The sequence below is a fragment of the Macadamia integrifolia genome, chromosome 9, assembly GCF_013358625.1.
Source record: "Macadamia integrifolia cultivar HAES 741 chromosome 9, SCU_Mint_v3, whole genome shotgun sequence".
Taxonomy (NCBI): Eukaryota; Viridiplantae; Streptophyta; class Magnoliopsida; order Proteales; family Proteaceae; genus Macadamia; species Macadamia integrifolia.
This window is the reverse complement of record NC_056565.1, coordinates 4,444,119-4,465,013: the sequence shown is the minus strand read 5'-3', so window position 1 is coordinate 4,465,013 and position 20,895 is coordinate 4,444,119. Positions and strand designations below refer to the sequence as shown.

At 41.1% G+C, this 20,895-nt stretch overlaps 1 protein-coding gene across 2 annotated transcripts in view; it reads left to right on the top strand.

The window, feature by feature from the left end:
- Positions 1 to 19,924, top strand: part of LOC122089261 (probable bifunctional methylthioribulose-1-phosphate dehydratase/enolase-phosphatase E1) — a 52,476-nt gene extending 32,552 nt beyond the window's left edge. For both annotated transcript variants that reach the window (XM_042658849.1, XM_042658847.1), the window contains 5 exons: positions 13,567 to 13,716; positions 13,795 to 13,896; positions 18,205 to 18,314; positions 18,421 to 18,539; positions 19,736 to 19,924. In XM_042658849.1, the coding sequence (XP_042514783.1) occupies positions 13,567 to 13,716; positions 13,795 to 13,896; positions 18,205 to 18,314; positions 18,421 to 18,539; positions 19,736 to 19,827 (573 nt within the window). In that variant the 3' untranslated portion in view covers positions 19,828 to 19,924. The remainder of the gene's footprint in view (positions 1 to 13,566; positions 13,717 to 13,794; positions 13,897 to 18,204; positions 18,315 to 18,420; positions 18,540 to 19,735) is intronic.
- Positions 19,925 to 20,895: the final 971 nt, after the last annotated feature.

Sequence of the window (20,895 nt, the reverse complement as noted above, 5' to 3'; positions counted from 1 at the left end):
AGAAACCCACAATTGATTGTGAGATCTTTTGAGACCAAAAGTGCTAAGGTGGAGGAGAGAGAAGAGAGATAAACTTTGAGAAATTTCTTATAATTTTTTTGCTTATTTTTTTTATTTTTTTATTTTTTCTAATTTATTTCTCTTCTTTTTCTCCTTCCAAGGGACGATTTTCTTCTTGCTTTGTGTGATTTGGACAATATTTTGGTGATGATGTGGAGGAGAGAGAAGATTTGGACAATCTCTATTTCTTCCTTTTTTTTTTTCTTCTCTTCTTAGGAACCCTTTCACGATTTTCCTTGCTTCTAATTTGATGTGGAAATCCTCTCCATGCCTGTAGTGCTTTAAGTGAGTGAAAAACAGAAAATCTTCAACAAAATTCTCTAAAAAAAAACAACCATGAGATTCGAACTTAAGACCTCTTGGTGAGCAAGGGAATTTTGTACACCATAGCTCACCAACTACACTAGGTAGTTGTTACCAAAAACGAATCTTCAATCACTTAAGGATGTGGTCCATCGATCCGTGTTGGCATTTGGAATATTCCTTGTACCTCTGGGACAACTGCAAATGGGCTGGTTCTGCATCTCAGTTCAGTTCTAATCCACTATTCTTTTTCTGGCCCAAAAAGAATAATCATTTGTACGGGTGACCAAACGAATGTGTACTTTTAATTGAACACGTCCATCTTGCTCAGAATTTCGTCCTCTTCGCAACCATGAAAAGAAATAGGACCTCTTTACGTGTAAAATTGAAGATATAGCGCCCGATAGTCCATAAGGCCTTGAAAATAAAAAACCTACAAAAAGAGAGTAAAACCCAAGGTAGCTCCATTCTAAATATGTAAAATGCATGTTTTACCGCCCTAGATTTCACACATAAATGTGCTCATCAAGTTGTCACCACCAGTGGATGCAGCCAACCTCGCAGATCTAGACATGTTTACCACTTAAAGAGGTTGCAGAGATGAGGAATGGCTGAAACAAGCTAATACACCCACCCTAGGCAGAAAATGCACCAAAAAGCAAGAAAAAATCCTAAACCCAAAAATCGATAAGGGTGAAAACCCTGATTAATCGATTTTCCTTGGGTAGGGAACCTGAAATGGAAAAGTGGCTAGCACAAGCCACATAGTAGGTAAAAGCACCAAAGGAAGGCATCATCAACATAAAGCGATGCAAAAAAGCAGGGGGAACAAAACCCTGACATTCAAAAAATCGATTAAGGTGAAAACCCTGAAATCAATATAGGTGAAAAGGGACTGGATCTCTCAAATCACCAAGAAAAGGAGATCTAAGAGCCTAAACAGGGAGAAGAGAAGGGGTAGAGAGGCTCTGGGTAGTATAGAGAAGCACCACCGAGAGAGGGAGGCGAGAGAGAGAGAGGCGTTGGTGATGGAGGTGTTGATTCCAAGGTCGAGAAAGAGAGGAGAGAGAGAGAGAGAGAGGTTAGGGTTAGAGTTGGGATCTCTTCTCTGATACCCTGTTGAGAGGAAATAATGACTTGTGTCTAATGGACACAGGCCATCTCTATTTATAATATGGAAGAGAATGCAATTTAAGATTTCATTTGTGTTCATATTAGCGAATTCTGATGTGAACTCGGCGGGTCACCCCCCTTCCTAGGGTTCCCCCATCGACCCAGTGACACACTAACCATGCCTTTTCCCTTTCTCTGATCATAAAGCCCTTTGATCCCTTTCTTTGTCTTTCATCCCCCACTATTCCAGAAAAGAGTATGAGACTAAAATACCCTAATATAGAATTTTTACTCTTGTACCCATTTAGAATAGTAGTATGGAGGGGCATCTATATATACTTCCTTAGTTCAACATAGAGGAAAGCATTATTGACATCCAGTTGCTGAAGCTTACATCCAAAGTTCACTGCACAAGAAATAATCACTCTGATTGGGTTCATCTTAGAAACAGGGGCAAATGTCTCCTAGTAGTCGATCCCATAGGTCTGAGTAAAGCCTTTGGCCACCAATCTTGCTTTGTATCTATCTACAATCCGATTTGCATTTTTCTTGTCTGTGAACACCCATTTGCATCCCACAGTCTTCTTAAGTGATGGAGGAGTAACCAAGTCCCACGTGCCATTCTTTCCAAGTGCCCTCATTTTCTCATCCATTGCATCTTTCCGCCGGGGTTCTGCAAGAGCCTCCTGCTAGGTTTGGGGAATGGAAATAGAGGATAGAGAAGACACAAAAGCACAATAAGGAGGAGATATGGAACTATAAGACACAACATTAGATATAGGATGTTGAGTATAGGTCCTACTTCCTTTACGAACATTGATAAGAATATCAAGAGACGGATCAGAAGGGAAAAAAGGTTACTTGATGGGAAAGTAGGCTATGGATCTGAGGGCAAATGTGATTGGACAAGGGCAGTGATAGTGGTAGTGGTGTCTGTTCTCTTCTTCCAGCAAGAATACACTTATAAACTCCTTCTGAGCAGACTAGGTCTCCCCCTGTACAAAATCCTCTTGTTTACCTTTTCCAATCACAGACTCAGTCTCCTCTTCCACCTGAAGTGGTGGACCATCAAATGGAGGAATCAAATGTACCTCTTCCCTTCCAATAGACTCCCCCTGAAGGGGTGCCAAAGATGAATAGTAAGCCTCTCTCTCATGGATCACCACATCCATAATAACGACCATACGTTGAGAAGGTGGGTGGTAGCACTTGTATCTCTTCTGAGAGGCAGAGTATCCCACAAAGATACACCGAAGGCTCCTTGGATCAAGCTTGCTGTGGAGATGATGGTTCCAAGCAAAGAGCGGACAACACCAAAATCCTTGGGAGGCACCACAAAAGTTCTAGATCCAGAGTATCTCAATGGGACTGTGAAACCCCAGAATATGAGATGACATCCGATTAATGAGATAGGGTACAGTAAGAACTGCCTCACTCCAATATAGGGTAGGCACATACATATCAAACGTGAGAGATGTGGAAACCTCCAAAAGGTGTTTATTCTCTCTCTGCAAGATTGCAACCCCATTCTGACCAGGTGTATCGACACAACTAGTTTGATGAACAATACCATGGTTCGCAAGGTAGGTCTGAAAGGAACCTTGTATTTTGAACCATTATCAGTTCTTAAGACCTTAATTCTAGCTTCATATTGGTTCTCAACCAATTAGTGAAAGTTCTTGAAATAACGAAAGATACCATTCTTATAAGGCAACAAATATATCCATAATCCATGTAAGTCAGAGTATGACATTTAATGAAAGTAACAAACTATCGATAACTGACCATAGACACGTGACGGGCATTGCCCCACACATCAGAGTGAATAAATGAAAAATTAACAATACTTCTATTATCAAAACTAGAATAAACATTTCGAGTCTGTTTAGCAAACACACAAGCACCACAAAAGAAATGGTTCACATTACATTTCTTGAATAAAATTGGGAATATATTTAGATGAAGTTCCCAAAGGGGGGGTGCCCTAAACGATGATACCAACCGTATAACTTAGATAAGGCTAACTCCGAAGTTGTATAACATGCCTCAGTAGGTATAGCTTGTGTAGATCCACTGTCCAAATAGTAGAGACCACCACTCACTTTACCATTGCCAATCATTTCCCTTGTCACCAGATCTTGAAACAAACAATAAGTAGCATAGTTGTCAATGCGCCAAGGCGTTGGAGGGCTGCCTAGGCTCTGAGGTGACAAGTCGCTTGCCTTGAGGTGAACACAGTGCCTAAGACGACCAAGTGTTGTTTTTTTATTTTCCTCTTTTCTAACATTATTTAGTATGCTACATATACCTTGTATCATAAAAAATCAATGTAAAGCCACATTAAGTCATCAAAAATCAACATTAAGCCATATCAAATCATAACAAATCAATAATAAGTCAGATTAAGTAATCAAAAATCAAAATTCAAAAGTCTACATTTAGAGAAATGTTCTTGTTCTATAATAAGTTTGACTAGCCAAATGATTTTATTTTTATATTAGACATTTTGTATCAGGTAAAGCACAAAACCAACTTTCCGAAAAGTCTAAAATTACTTAAATATGAGTTTTAATGACAAAGTTATGTTCCAGTCTAACTTATTTGAAGTGCGTAAATACTGTTTAAATCGCCTAAATGAGAATTATATTATCAATATCAAAACAAAGATTATTTACTGGATTTTTTGTTTTTTACCAATGTTTTACCATAATAAGATTTATGAAATTTTCAGTATTAAGAAATACCCCAACATTTTTGTAAGTTGAAAATAGCTCGTACGATAAAAAATTCAGTTTTTTTTTTTTTAGATGAATAAATAATTCATTACCAAGAGAGGAAGAATATACAAGGGGAAAAGGGCGGGGGGGAGGGAGGCTTAAGCCAACAAGGAGAAGCCAACCCAAGGGGAGCAAACTAAAACAAAATAAAAACCAAACCATCACGGACCAATATGGAGGGAGGGGTGCAAGCCATAAGCAATCAGGGGGGCGGGGGGTGCAAGGGGTGAGGGGGTGGGGAGGAGGGGGGTGAGGGTTGCTTGAAGGTTCCAAGAAGAAATGATGTGGGAGTTTCTAGGGAGATAGGGATGGGCTGGTTGTTTCTAGCAAGGAGAGCCTGGGCTTTGGAAGCAACATCAAAGGAGATAGCTTTTCAAATCTTATCCAGGGATCGGGATTTTGCAGTCCATCTACGGATGTTGCGCTACATCCAGAGGTGGTTAATAGTAATACAAGATGCCAATTTACCAATAGTATCACAAATGGTCGATCCAAAGAAGGACATATCAACCCAGATACATTCTCTGTCAAAAGGAAGAATGGGTCTTCTAAAAGGCCAACATTTGGAAAGGGCGGTTTTCCAAACTTGGCAGGATAGGGGATAGGAGAAGAAGAGATGAGGGGTATCCTGATATCCTCTATGCTCGAGGGACATAGGCAGCAGGAAGGATTAGTGGGGATGTTGTGGTGGATGAGGAAGGATTAGGTTGGAAGACAACTAGATAGGCAGTGCCAAAGAGTGAAACTATGGCGGGGGATATGACCTTTAAACCACACCAGTTATGCCAGGGAACCGATGGAGATGGGGACCGGATAAAAGACCAAGTAGAGGCAGAAGAGAATAACCCATTGGAAGAGGGGAGCCAAATGCAATTGTCTTCTCTGCCTCGGTGCCCAGGGGGGAGAGGGGAGAGGGGGGAGGGAGGACCAAAGATCTAGCAGAGGAGGGGGGAGGTTGGAGGCAACCAGCCCCAAGGAGAAAGAATCGAGGAAACCATAGCCTTTGCATGAAGGCCAGAGGATTATATGACTCTGGGAGAAACCAGATGGGTAAGAATGCCCGAAGGATGCCAAGGGTCCTTCCACAGATAGGTAGATTGACCATTCCCATTGGAATAGGAAATGGCAGTGAGAGCCAGGGTTCTATGCTGAAGGATCTCCAAATCTAAGAGGCATCAGGATTGGAAGGGGTAGTCTAGAGAGAGTTATGCTTGAGTAAGCTATAGAGAATCCAGTCAACCCAAATGCTTTTCTGATTGGAGGCAATCTTCCAGACGAGCTTGAGGACACTCACAGAATTGGCATCTTTAATTCTTCTAATTCCCAACCTCCTTCAGATTTCGAGAGGCAAACCTTCTTCCAACTTAGAGGACTGATGAATTTCGAAGAATCCGAGCCTTTCCAGAGTAAGGAGCAGAGAATGCTCTCAAGAGACTTGATGACAGAGGAAGGGAGGACAAAGGCATCGGACCAGTATCGATACAAGGATTGGAGGACCGATTTGATCAAGGTTAAGCGGCTAGTAAAAGATAGAAGTTTTCCCTGCCAAGTTGGAGCTTTCCTAAGGCGGTCAAGCCGAGGGGCACAAGGATGAGAGGAAAGCCTGGTGGTAATGAGTGGGAGGCCCAAATATCTAACAGATAAGGATCCCAACGGGATACCAGAGATATCAGAAATAGAACCTTGAGTCTCTAGAGAGACACTCGAGAGAAAGATATTAGATTTAAGGAGATTGATTTTGAGCCCCGAAAGGGATTTGAAGGAATGAAGGATGGACATGATATTAGTGACGGATAGGGGATCAACTTTGGAGAAGATCATAATATCATCTGTAAAAGCCAAATGCGAAAGGAGGAGGGATTTACACTTAGGAATAGGAGTAATGAGATGGATGTCAGTGGTAGATTGAATGGAACGAGAAAGGGTTTCCAAGGATATGGAGATGAGAAGAGGAGAGGGCATCCTTGACGGATTCCACGCCCCGAGGGGAAATATCCGGCTGGGCTACCGTTCACAAGGACCGAGAAGCGAGGGGAAGAGATACAAGAGCGGATCCAGTGAACAAATGAGGCCGGTAAAGACATTTGGAGCAGAACATTGGAAACAAAGTCCCAACTAATCGTGTCAAACGCTTTGTGAATGTCAATCTTAATAAGAGCAGCCAGAGAGTGAGACTTGCGGTTAAAGCTATGGACAATCTCATGACAAAGAATAATGTTATCTGACATGCTTCTGCCAACGATGAAGGTAGATTGGTTTGGGCTAACAAGGGAGTCTATGACTTTTTGGATCCTATTGGCCAGGATTTTAGCAATGAATTTGTAGAGGAGGTTGCAAAGAGAAATGGGCCGAAAATCATTCATGGAAGCCACACCCTCCTTTTTGGGGATGAGGCAAAGGAAGGTGTGATTGATCCCTCCAATCTGGTTAGGGTTGTAGAAGAAACTACGCATTGTCAGGATGAGGTTATTACGAATGGTATTCCAACAGGCTGAGAAGAAGCCCATACTGAAGCCATCAGGGCCGGGGGCCTTGTTAGCCTTATGGGAGAGAATGGCCAAGAGAATTTCATCCTCACTAGGAATGGATTGGAGGAAGGGAAGGAGATCATTAGGGACAAACTTGTTGATGAGGTTGGAAGGAATGGAGGGGGAAGGGAAAGGAGGGGGGTTGTAAAGGCTTTGGAAGTGAGAGAGATTGCCTCAGACTTAATGAGATATGGGGAGAAAAGCTCAGTCCCAGAGGAGGAAATGAGCTTAGGGATGGTCTTGGCATTGTTCATAACTTTGAGAGAGCGATGGAAATAGGCCGAGTTGGAGTCCCCCAGATCAAGCCATTTGACATGGGATTTCTGGCAAAGGAAACTCTCCTCCTGATCTAGGAGCAAGGTGAGGTTGGTTAAAGCAACTTTTTCTTCCTCAGCCAGGATGGGGTTGAGGAGATCAAGCCGAAGCTTGGATTGGATGGAGAGGAGAATTCCCGGCCCACAGAAACCTTGGAAGAGATATTCCCTAAGGTGGAGGAGTTCCCTAAGGTGGATTTAACATTCTTAAGCTTCTGAGCAAAAGCAAGGAGGGTGGGTAAGGAACGGGGGGTGGGGATATTCCTGGCACATTGGACCAGAAGTTGGAAATCAGGGTGGGAGGTCCACATGTTAAAAGAATTTGAAAGGTTTAGGACCAAAGGATCGAAAGGGAAGGATATGGATAGAGATGGGGCTATGGTCAGAGATCTCGGGAAGACCAAAGTAGGTATGAGAAGAGGGGAAAGCATCTAACCATGCTTCATTAACTAGGGTCTTGTCAAGCTTACAAGCCACTCTATTAGTGCTAGATCTTCTGTTATGCCAAGTGAGTTTGACACCCGACCATCTGAGGTCAGTGAGGTTGAGATCATCAATGCAGTCATTGAAAGAATCAACAGCCTGAGAATCAATGGGCTTTCCCCTGTGTTTTTTATGACTATATCGGATTACATTGAAATCTCTAGCAATACCCCAGGGCTTGGAACCCACAGAAGGGGCAAGGGAAGTCAGGTCAGACCACAGGCGGAGTTATGAGAGATGGAGATATGGGTGACTTGGGTAGAGGAGAAAAGGCAAGAGATGGATAAGAATGAAGGGTCCTAGAGGATCCAAATCCCACCGTTTGGACTGTGGAGATAATTGGAATGGAAGGACTAGGAGGGGGTAATCGAAGAGGCAATCCTAGAGGCATTGGCCTCTAAGACATGGTTTCAAGAAGACAGCAGAGACTGGACTTCGAGAAGCGCAAACGGGATCTGATTTCGGCTTAATTAGCCGAGGAGTTGAGACCTCGAATGTTCCAAATGGTCCAAGGAATCATTTAGAACTAGGGGAGGTGGGCAACAAACGCTTGAACAAGCTTCAGGGGGTGTTTGGGATGATGGGGCCAGTGGAGGAAGGGGGTCGACGGCTATATCCAATAACAGTGGGGCTGAGGTGTTAGAAGTGGTTTTGGCTAAAGATGTGGAGGTTTTTTTGGTAATCTTTTTTTAGGTAGTGTTGAGGGTGGAGGTCAAGCTGGAGGTCTTCTGTATGGAGTTAGGCTGATGGCTGGTTTTGTGGGAGGGGGTGGATTGGCTTACTAAAGGAGCCAAAGCTAAAGGACTAACCAGCACGGTTTGAGAAGTATAAGACAGGGCAGTAGCATCTAGGTCACAAGGACTTCCTTTTGAGTAGGTTTTGGTCTGATCAGTACTGATTTTTTGATGAAGCTTTCCTGAGTGGCACCGTGGGGAGCTTGGGCTATCAATATTAGGCCCTGGGGAGCAGGGAGGGGATGCCTGAGTCTTCTGAGAAGAGACCGAGTGGAGCAGCATAGTGGAGACGGCAACTTGTCCAATGTGAGCCAAAGGAATAGAGAATTCCGAAGGCTTGTCGCTTGAGGATGGGCCTTCCAAGGCCAACGAGGAATCATAAAGGTTGCAGCAGGGGCATGAGGGCCTTCCGAGGCCAACCAAGGGGAGGAGCAAGCTTGTGGGCTGAAGGAGAGTGTCGAGGGGCCTTCTGAGGCTAAGGGGAGATTAGTGGAACCATCAACGGACAAAGAAGCAGAAGCAGGCGAGCTTCTAACCTGTTTGAAGGCAAAGGAGGAAGGTTGGCCACCATGGGAGGCTTGAGCAGTAGCGATGGAAGGAGAATTGGTGACAGGCAGCGTCGTAAGGGTGAGAGAAATCATACGTGAGGAAGTATCGGCAGCGGAGGCAATTGCAAGTGAAGGGTGAGACGGAACAGGGGTGAGGCCGTGACCAACAGCAGAACTAAGGCACCGTTTGATAACGTTTCTGCTGTTTCTGTGTCTAGAAACAGTAGAAACGGATTTTCACGTTTTCGGAAACAAAAATGGATTTTTTCGTGATTGATAAACCTGTTTCTCGAAACGTTTTTTGCAGAAATAATGCCATTAAAAAACCCAATAGTATCATCGGATGCCTAAAAGGGAGAGGGTTTGGTTACCTCTTTTTTAGGTTTAAATAGTTGAGATTTATTGGGCACAACAACCTTTTTTTTCTCTCAAATTCGTTTCTAGAAACGACGAAACAAGTCGGACTTGTTTCGTCAAAGTCGTTTCTAGAATTGTAAATAGGCATAAATTTTGATTTATGTTTCTGGAAACGGGTGAAACAAAACAACTTTATCAAACACTTTTTAGGATATTTTTCCGTTTCTGGAACAAGAAAATGCAGAAACGGCAGAAATGAAACATTGTCAAATGGTGCCTAAGAGTTTCAACGACGGGCGGAGAAGAAAGGGGAATCGGGTTAGGAGTGAAGGAGCTGGGCGGGTCAGGTTTAGATATGGTTAGGGCAGGGTTTTTAAAAGGGTGGGTTGGGTTGTATAAGTTACCTGGGTATAGGGGTGATCCATCAGGAATTTGGAGAATGTATTAAGTAAATGAATCGACAGAGACTGGTTCAGCGGATAAAACGGCGGTTCAGAGTTTGGTTGGTTTAAATGGATGGGATAAGAGGGAGTGGAGGACGTGGAGTGAGGGATAGGGTTCGAGAGATGGATTCTTTCAGAGAGACCATCGACAGAAGGCCTCGACAACAAAGGCGGAAGAGAGGTTTGGATATGTGGAAGGGGATCAATGGTTGAGGCTGTACCGGCTTGATAGATCGGAGGAGAAGGTTCCGAAAATGGAAGAACTATGGAAGCAGGAGCTTGCAGGTCTGAGAGGTCGCCATCAGTAGCCAAATCAGGGTCTGCCCTCTCAAGAATCGAGAAGGGGTTGAGACCAGCGGATAAAAGGTTCGACGAAGGACCGTAGGTCGCAGTGGTGATTTCATTCGTCGGAAGGGTCACCGGATCAAGATCTGTCAATAGAGGAATCCAATTTTTTTTTTTTTTTTAGGTGTGAAGCTTGAAGTTGACATCCTGAGAGTGATCGACAATCGGCAAACTTCCATAGAGGTTGGCTTGATCTTCAGAGGCATCTTGCACAGAGGGGTGTTTTTTGCATAAAGATTCTTTTTTCGTATAGAGATGTTTTATGCCCAAAGCACTTGCAGAATGAGCACGAAGAGGGGATCCAGTCATAACGGACTTCCTGAGTAAACGTATGGCCATTAGCATCCTTGATAGAGATAGAGTTTGGGAGAACTTGATCGGTTTGAACTTCAATGCAAATCCTCGCGAACGACAATCTATCCATCACTTTAGTCCGTTTGCCGATGAGGGAACCTACTAAACTGAGACCATTGATGGACCAGTAGTGTAGGGGCAGGTTAGGGAAGGCAACCCAAAGTGGGATGGAGGTGGGTTCAGTTCTGGTGAACGAGGTAAGCATGTCCCATTGACGAAGGAAGATCGGTCTTCCCAACGTACCACGGACCTCCATCGATGGCCAAAGCCTTATCTAAGTCGGCATCAAAGTTGAAGATAAATGTTCTATTGTTGAGCATATACATGGACAAGGAACAAACAGGTTTCCACTACTTTAGAAGTGAAGACTTGACAATGGTGAAGAGAGGGCGACTTCCCAGAAAGGTACCTACAACACAATTCTTCCATTTTGAAATCTCTGAGTTCAGAAAGCCAGGCGGGCATACTCCTACGGGTAAGGAGTTCGGGGTAGTTGGAGGAGGAAGGTAATAGAGGGTATGGCAGGCGGTGGGTGGGATAGGAGGGGGGAACAGGATTGGAGGGGGGGAGTTGGAGACAACCGAGACCCAGGAACGGTTCTCAGGGATGGTAGGATCAGGAGAGGGCTAGGAAGAGAGAGCCGAAGGAGAGGAGGAAGGTAAGGTGTCATTAGAGAGAGGGCAAAGGATGTCGGAGGGAAAAGGGGGGTTACCGGCGGTAGGGTCCGCCGGAGAAGAAAGGGGCATAAGGTTTCGGTGGAAAAATTCAGCTTTTGTTCTTGGACTGGGGGGTTGACTTTGTATCTTTTTAGAATTTAATTTTTAAACTATTTTTATTGGATTCAAATCGGGGGTGATTTCTTATTTATGAATAATATGTTATTTGAGATAATTAAGTGTTGCACCTTGCAGTAAGGTGCCAATGCAGTAAGGCGACAGTCGCCCAGACTCCAACTGGTGTGCCTAACGCCTAGGTGAGGACTTGGCAACTATGGTGAGTAGGAAAGAAGGTGACTTTGAATTCATATCTTTAGTAATACTACCAATGTATAAGAGATTAGTAGAAAACTTAGGAACATGCAACATAGAGGAAAGAGATAATGATGGAGAGCAGTTGATAGTTCCCGTCCCGAAAACAGGTGAGAGAGAACCATCAGCCATTCAAACTTTGGTTTTACTTGAGGATGGAGATTATGTGGAAAAGGAATTGGGTAACCTAGTTATGTGATATATGGCACCTGAATCAATTATCTAAGGTTGGGAACCAACAAATGCACAATGATTACCAAAAGCAATACCTAAATGGGCAGAATGGGATGCAAAGGTAACTGACAGAGAGGCAACAACAAAAGCAGAGGAGGATGAGGACTCTATTCTGGACATCATGCGACGCAACATAGCCATCTCATCCTGGGAGAAGGAAGAACCAGTGGGAGTAGTGGCATCAGAAGTATTTTCTGTCTTAGGTTGATTTTCTTGGGACTGGTTAAGTCGCCCACGAGAATTAGCTGGCCTTACATGAAGTTTCCAACAAGTCTCCTTTGTATGTCTCTCCTTTCCACAGTAATAACACTTGACAATCAAATTGTTAGTAGTAGAGGGGGCACTGTTCCTTGCAACATTACCAGTGGGTTGAGAACCAGATCCTGGAGCAATGTATAATGCAGAACGTTCATGTGGGAGCATCACAGTACAACAACTTTATTTTTCCTGAATCAAGGAATTGGCCTGCTCAAGAGTGGGAAAAGGATCATCGTTAAGCACATGAGCCGACTAGGAAATCATAGACCCACAGCATCTCCTCACGCTTCTGGAAACCTACAACACTGGTAGCACAGGTAGGCTGATATGTCTCATAATGATCAAGTTTGCACTACATACCACGAAGTTCAGTATAGTATTGGGACCCAATCATCTCCTTCTGAGCTGTATGAAGTTTCCTTCTCAATTCGAAGGACTGAGTAGTATTCCCCAGCTGGGAATTGGTCGCTTTAGCAGCTTTCCAAATAAGAGCAACAGTATCTAAGAGCTAAAAACACCCTGAGCAATAGAGGGGGTCATAAAATTTTTGAGATAGGCCATCACCAAGCAGTTGGCAGCATGCCATTTGTTTTGAGGAGCACCAGCAGTAGAGGGGCAAAGCAGTAGTATCTGTGAGGTATTCAGAATAACCTCTTGAACCGATAGACAGGAAACTAGATCTTGACCACATCACATAATTGCTCCCATCCAACTTGACGGAGCTAGCAGGGAATGAAGGGAAGTCTCACTATTAGAACCATGACTTCCCCTATCTGAGAAACTTGATGCAGTTGAATCTTTGGTTGCCATATATGCTGGTCTCAAAAGGAATCACGAGCAACTACAAACTTCTAGATCTAACAATTCATAGAGATTTGAGACTAACGCTTAGGGTTTGAACCACAAGCAAGACCCCCGGTGGGAAGAAACTCACCACTGAGGGAAAAACCCTAAAGTAACCAAAATAGGGTATAAGAAGAAAGCTCTCTAGCAGGGGGGTGGGGAGAGAGAGAGAGAGAGAGAGAGAGAGAGAGAGAGAGAGAGAGAACTCACCCGTTTTGATACCATGTCGATTTGGGGAATTGTGACTTGTGTCAATGACACCAAGCCCTCCTTTATTTACTAGGATTAGGGTTTTAAGACATTACAATGACATGCCCCTATGGACAGTTCTACCCTTATTCCCACATTACAACACTTTTTTATGTTTCTGTCTATCTGTTGATCTTGTTCTTGTGAGTTGATTCTATAGTGCTGTTTTTTTTGTTTCTTCCTGCTTTGCAAGGTCATTCTTTTTTATTGAATTAGGTTCTTATTCATTACCTTTTGGGGGGGGGGGATTTTCATGTTCCCTACAGTAAATAGTTTGCTATTTTCTTTGTAAGTAATATTTATCTTATTCCTGAATAGCTGTTCATCTGGTTTCAAGTAATTACACGTTTACTTGTCTTTAGGATAGCTGTTAGTTGAGTAGTTAGTTGACAAGAAGTTTTTTTGATGATGCAATGAGTTTTTTGTTAAAAAAATAACTATACTTCAATGGGGTTGGCTCTAGTTCATGATGCATTTTTAATATCGGAGTTTTATTATCAAAGGTTGAGGTTGTGGAAAATGGTTATATGGGTTCAATATTAGCACCATTAAAGTCAAGATAATAGAGTTTGAATAGGTTTAACATCTTGTATAGGTTGAGGAGGACTTGCACCAAGGTGTTGCTGGTGCCGTGCCCATTCCCACTAATGACGCAGGAAAAGATGAGGTGATAGCATACTTGGTTGCCAATGTTGAAGCAATGATTAAGGCTGACCGTAAAATCACTGGCCTGAAGCAGTTGCAGGTAACCGAACTGTACTTCAGAATTATTGCTGCTTGTAATCTAATTCCCCCTTCACTTCCTAATATTTATTGACTGCAGGGTCATATATGGAGAACTGGGTTTCAAAATAATGAACTGAAAGGAGTTGTTTTTGAAGATGTACCAGATGCTCTTCAGAAATGGCATGCTATGGGCATCAAGGTTATTGTTCTTTCTGCTGTTTTCTTTAGCTGCTTCAGTAGACATGATATTCATAAGCATGCATTTATAATTAGATGACGCTACAAGATGCTAGCTCTTCTATAGTATATTTAACTCCTACGGATGCATGAGAAGTTATAGAAAAAGTTACATTAAATATGCTTTCATTGTAAATTTTCTTAGTGGCCTTTTTGCATATGGTTCATGAAGAAATGAGAATGTGTTTTGTACCTTGGTTGTACACATATCTGTAATAGATTTCTTACACAACGCACGCACACTCATGACCTAAAATTAGGAAATGCAGCTATTGAGCTTTACCCACAAAATGGGGGATTTGTTGATGCAGGTTAAGTCACAGAAACAGGCTTATTTGAGTGGGCCTCTGGTCCCATGATTTTTTTTTTCATTGAATTGAGCCACTTTAATGGGGCCTTAATAAGAGCAAGAGTTTAGAATTAGGGATTTGCTAGTTTGTTGAGTTGGATTCAGCGTGCTAGTGCCTAACTATGAATCCTATTTGGAGTCCTAGAGTTGTTAAATATGGTTGGATTATATTTTTTAGTTTATGCTGTGGTTTTAGAGTCCTAGTTGGAACAGGAGTGTCAAATACTAGTATGTTTTGACTTTTCCTAGTAGTTTGAATTTAAAGTCTATTAGATGGTCAGTTTATGAATTCTATATACAGATATATTGGCCTATGGCCTTACCCACAAAATTATGAGTAATATTATTTAAGATTTCTTCAAGATTTGGCTGTGTAAATTCATGATATTTTTGGATGGATTACCAGCAGTGTTAAGGTGGATTCCTTGGTGGAAAAAGTTGATTCTTGTCAGGGGTTAGGTAGATTCCCTTTATATCCTATATCTTGTAACTTCTAGTTATTACTCAACTTTCAGGTCAGTTTACTCCGCTTAATAGTTATTACTCACTTTCAGACTAGATTTCTGTGTTTATGGCTTCCAGAATTCGTCATAGATCTGATTCAAGTTTGATACCTAAGTCTTTGGTTGTTAGTTCTCTTAATCTGTGGTCTAAATTTCTGAAGTATGATATACTTTATTCAAGTCCTAATCCTGCTACTCTGTTCTCCTATCATCACTTGGAGTTGTCTGTGGAGGCGAAGTTAGACCATTTTTTTCTGAGATTTGTCGCGATATTCTACTCTCTGAAATCTATACTTGATTGGGAGACCAGATCAATCTGACCTGTCTATTTCAAGTTATAGTCATTCTCCTTGGACTGGTTATTCTCCTTGAACTGTTTATCCTACACTGTTTCGATCATCCTGTTCTGCACATCCAGTTCTAGTTTGGGACTTGGTTATTGTATTACTTGTTCTACGAAACTGAGATGTCAGAGTACAGCAAGGTTTCTTGGGATCGGATTCCGTGTATCAGAAAAGCTGGATTTGAGTCATCTTACTAGTGACAACTATCCACCCAATACTTTCTGATACTGTCGAAAGATTGGGAAGCATCACATCTCCAATACTGAGTTTTAAATGCTTGGTTTTCCACACAATGAGTTTGGGAAAGTCAAATTGGACATGTCTCTGTGTATATTTATAGCTTATTCCTTATAACTTTCTTGTTTGCTTCTGTGAAGGATTAGCTCTTGAACTACAGTAATCTGTTATGAGGTGCAACCTTTTTCTTTAACAAACACTTTGGCTTACTTAGGTTACTCCTGTGCATGTGTGGATGCAAATGTTCCAAGTAATATATTAAAAAAAATGTCATCTCAAATGAAGACAGGGCTATGAGTAAATGAGGCTTTTCCTGCATGGAAGTCTTTGTTTGGATCTTGGATCTTGGATCTTGGCCCTTGATAAGCAGCTTACCTTGCCAATAAGTCTGATCTGTGGAAAGAGAAAATTGATAATATATTAGATAATGAACCTGCTAATATGTGCTGGGAAGAGAGAAATTATAGTTATGTTACCAAAAACCAGAAAATTCTATGCAAATCCATCCTCACTTCAAACACAAGCTCAGTAATCCTGTTACACCATGCGGGTAAGGTGGCAAAGATTTCTTGCATCTCTAGTAGTGACCAAGGACTAAAGAATCGGTATCGGTCGCTGTATCGGTCGGCTAAAATTAAGATACGTATCGGAGGGTATCATATCGTATTAGAGATACGCTAAGATATGCTAAAGGGCCCGCACATAAGTGCATAGGAAACACTTTTTATACACTTTTGCATTAAAAAAAATAGTTTAAAAAAAGTTATATATAACATGTGTTATGCATAAACACTAAATTGAGAGTACCGCATTGAAATCCAAGGTTTGTAGTTGTTTCTGGATGTAAAATCTTTGTTCCCAACCTTGATTTCCACTTTAGATAGAGAAAAATGGCTGGCAGTTTGGAACAAAAATCCCTCTAAAAAAATCGTGTTTTGCTGAAAAATGACCCATCTTGGCCATTATATGACCGTAGCGCATTGTATCGGTTATCGTACCGTATTGACCAATACATTCCGAAATGTACGTTTCACCTCGATTTTTAATTTTCCAAAGAGTTTGTGCGTATTGATGTGTATCAGTGGCGTATCGGTATGTATTGTATGATACATATCGATACAAAAGGATTTTAAAATTTCCATGTATCATATCGGTAGTATCGCATCAGTAAGGGCCGATACAGATACGTATCGGATGATACGGTACAATATGTACCGATACTTTAAACCATGGTAGTGACCAATTGACATGGCCATATGGGGTAATTCATATAAGAGCGAACACAGATTTAATGGAAGAGGAGCCAATTGTTTGGGCTGTAAACTTTATGATACTGTAATCAGTGGAGAACTATGAAAGAGTTGAAAAGTTAGAAACAAGATAAGTATATTGAAGTAGTGAAGTTCCTTAAAGAAAATTCAGCAATAGGATTAAACAAACTTTGTGCAGACAAATTTCAGAATTATGAAACTGAAACAGCTAAACGATCTTGGAGAACACTGAGACTAACAACCAAATCAACATATCAGGATGTTGGGTGTGTTCTTCAGGCATGAAATGTAGCAAGTAATTAATTGATCAGAAGGGATTACAAAGAGAAAATAGCAGCAATTAAGGTAATAACCAACCTAGCCATACCCTAGATAAGCCCTTCCCCCAAACAACTTAATTAAAATCATTGACTCTTAATCCAACATACAGGCCTTCGTGAATCGTGATTATACTAGGATAAGATTCTTGACTAGTAGAGAAGACACTATGAACCTGACTAAGTTAACTCTTGCTCACACTTTGCTTGACAATTTAGATCAAGAAGTTACGATTAACATCTAAAAGAGGTGTAAAAATTTAACCTAATACTGAGCTTTATAAATCCATACAACTTGAACTCGTGAAAATTTACTTCATGTGGTAAACAAAACCATGAAAAATGGAAGAGCATAAACTCCTTGCACCCTCTTAGGATTCCATTAGCTTGTTGACTTGCATCAATGAAGAGACAAGGCATCTTCTTTTCGTGACATGAGAGATTGCTCTGATGTCTGATTTTACTTCGTGGATGCTTTAATGTCCATTGGAAGAGACCATCAGAGTTGGAGAATATTTTACAGCCTGCCCTAATATTCCATTTGAGAAAGAGGAAGTATATTATGGAGTTTGGTCTCATTTGTGATTTGTTGGGAGATGTATTTGTACTAAACATTCATGTAATTGAGGGTTTGATACATTTGTCCAATCGGTACTGCATCCATTTGCATGTTCAGTGAGGTTCATGGATACTGCATCCCTTTTATCTATTTATTCAATACCCAAGAATCTATAGAGGTTGAACTTCCAAATGTAAGACAAAGTTGTCATTTATGACTATAGTTGTATTTTGAAAAAATAAAAAGAAAAGAAGATTCTGGGAGCATTTGGCCAATGTCACTAGAAGATTGCAGATAAAGTGCATGGGAAGTATATGAAGGGAGAAACAACTCCTTTGCATGGTGTCATACTACTAGTTTCTTTTCAAATGTACCAGTAATGCTTTATGCATTATCAGAGGTTTAATTGCTAGTCCTTTACCTTTTTTCTTTTCTTTTGTTTTCTAGAGTAGTACTAATTCTCTGCTATTCTGTACCATAATATTAACTCTTTCTTCTGACTGAATACCTCTGTTTTCTTTAGACATGTAATTTTCGCGGCGGCCATTGGATTATTACCTTTTACTGAATCCATGTCTCTTCTTAATTTAGTTACTATTTACACTTTGAAGCCACATGCGATATGTTTTTCTTTTGTATATAAGCAAATCCATTTGCAGGGCTAATTGTCACCAGTATCTATTCATTCAGGTGTATATATATTCTAGTGGTAGCAGGGAGGCTCAACGGCTTCTCTTTGGCAATTCAAATTATGGAGACTTGAGAAAATTTTTATGTGGATTCTTTGACACCACAGTAGGGTATGGTTTCCTTGCAGTCGTCTCTCGGTTTTTATGTGTTCCATTTGTATGTTGGAGCTACTTGATGCATCTCTGGACTTTTATAAGCTATTTATTTTGGGTGCAGAAACAAAAAAGAAACACAAAGTTACTTTGAGATCTCACAGTCGCTCGGAGTAGACGAACCATCAGATATCTTATTTGTAACAGATGTCTTTCAGGAAGCTGTGGCTGCAAAAGGAGCAGGTAATTGTTACTAATGAGGTTCTGAGATTTCTCACCAATTCTTGTCTAAAGTTTTGATATGTTACATCTGCACTAGGTACTATGTATGTGTATATACACACATAGGATTACACAAACACTTTCAGTTTCCACCCGAGCTAAGTAGTACAAGTACCAAATGGACAGGTCAAGTGGCTAAAAAGGACCTTTTATTATTATATAACAGTATTGAGGGTCTCTCGGGGGGTTTGGGGAGGGAGTGGTGGTATGTAACTCTTTTTTGTTTTGTGGGGGGATAAAGGAAAGAGTATTGTGCTAACGCTAAAAGAATTAGGAGATATGCATAAAATTACATTCTCAGAAACAAAGATCCCAAAGAATCTCTTGCTACACACTTGCTGAGATTTTCAGTTAAGTCATTGATGTAAAAAAACTACTCTCTAAGATTGGACAATATCCTTGATTGAAGGTCTGCTGTCATGTTAGTTTCTCTGTAAACAAAACAGAAATGTATATCCCAAAAGAGAGAACAAAATGCTTAATTAGGTGCCACCAAGTTTCCCATGGAGCTCTTGATTTCCTCTTAATATAATGGATTGCACTTTTAGGATTCTAGTAGATCTTGACTTTTCTGTACCCCTTTTTGGCTGCCAAAAATAGACCCCTTATACCTTCAAGCTCCAACCAAATAATAGATTTTGATTGTTCAGCACCTCTTGCCAAAGCAAAAATAGGCTTGTTAATGATCTCAACTTAATATCCAGCTTCGTCTGGTTTCTTTGAACCATCTGTATTAAGAGCATTCCACCCAATAGTCGGCCCCCGGGGGGAGGGGGGTCCATTTCACCCATTTAGTGGTAGCAATGGAGTACCATGGATGAATGTCCCACGAAGCAATAGATTACCTGGACCATGCACTATCTTTAATCTTCTTGGTGTGATGTTGATTTTTAATTCTTACATCATTCATAATAGTTTGAATAATTTGGGATCTATATTTCATGATTTCTTTTAGCCCAGATATGATAAATCGGGGGCTGAGTTTGGCAGTTTTTTCTTGTCCCTTGAAACGGATTACAAGTTGCTAGAAATTGATTGTTGGTGGTGTTTCTCTTTCCTTTTGATGTAAATCACACCATTACAATGAAGAGAGAAAATGAAAGGTTTGTCTGCCTTTGTTCTGTTAGGTACTTATGATATACTAATGCATTTTTCAGGTTTGGAAGTGATAATTTCTGTCCGGCCAGGAAACGCACCACTCCCAGAGAATCACGGGTTTAAGACTGTTCAATCCTTTGTGGAAATCTGAGTTCTTCAGTTTCTGTAGTTAAATGTGATATAATCTTGATTCATATATATATAAATACAAGGAAAAAAAACTGCCAATTTAAAGTGGACTTATTCAATCCTTTGTGGAATTTTTTTTTTGACAATTTTACCCTTGATCCGATACCAATGCCTGATTCAGGATCGACTAAGTATTGATCTTAATCTCTGACAAAACTGATATTAGCCAGCCGATCTGAGACCGATACTTAAAAATGTTTTAACCCTGATTGTGTCTATGATACTGTGGATTGTGGGGCGTGTGAAAAGGTCAAGAAGCTAATCAAGCTGTGTTATGGGGCTGAGGCAACAAAAAGCACTTGGCCCATGCCATGAACTTTAGGACTTTATATAAAGTGGGCGCTTCAGTTCGGTGCCGGAAAAGAATGCATTTACATGGCTTCTATGGGGCCCACTGTATGGAAAATACTAATTCTAGTTTCCAGCATATCATTGTACACGTCTTCTAAGAAACCCAATTTCCTGTGGAAAACAGGAAAATATTAGAAAAAAGGATCGGACTCAACGGCTTTTAAGCTTTTCAAGTTTCAACCTTGTGGGTCATAGCCATCAAATGGTGTTAAGAGGTGGGGTAAAGTTCCACAATTATGATCATTCTCAGAAAGATCCAGGGGACGGGTACGGAGACCCCACCATCTATAGCCACAAAAAAGGCTCTTTTTAAGAGGTGAAGAAAGGGAATGGGGGACACGGTTTTAGGAATCGGACTTGATCGCTGGCATTGGTCGGGTTGGATCCGTATTGGCCCTGTTTGATCCGGATTCTTGGTTGATACTGTATCACTGGATCGATACGGGTTCTAAATGACAATCAGTAGTATATCTTTATTATACGGGCTGATTCAGATTGGGATCGGTTGATCCTAAGACCAATTCCAATATCGTAAACCATGATGGGGCTGTTGTAAGGACGTTAATCTGAAACATAAACCGTTTACCGAAATTGAACTGAATCGTTTACATTGAAACTGTAAAATCGTTTAGTAAATGGTTTGGTTTTGGTTTCAAGTTTAAGACTGATTAGTTAAATG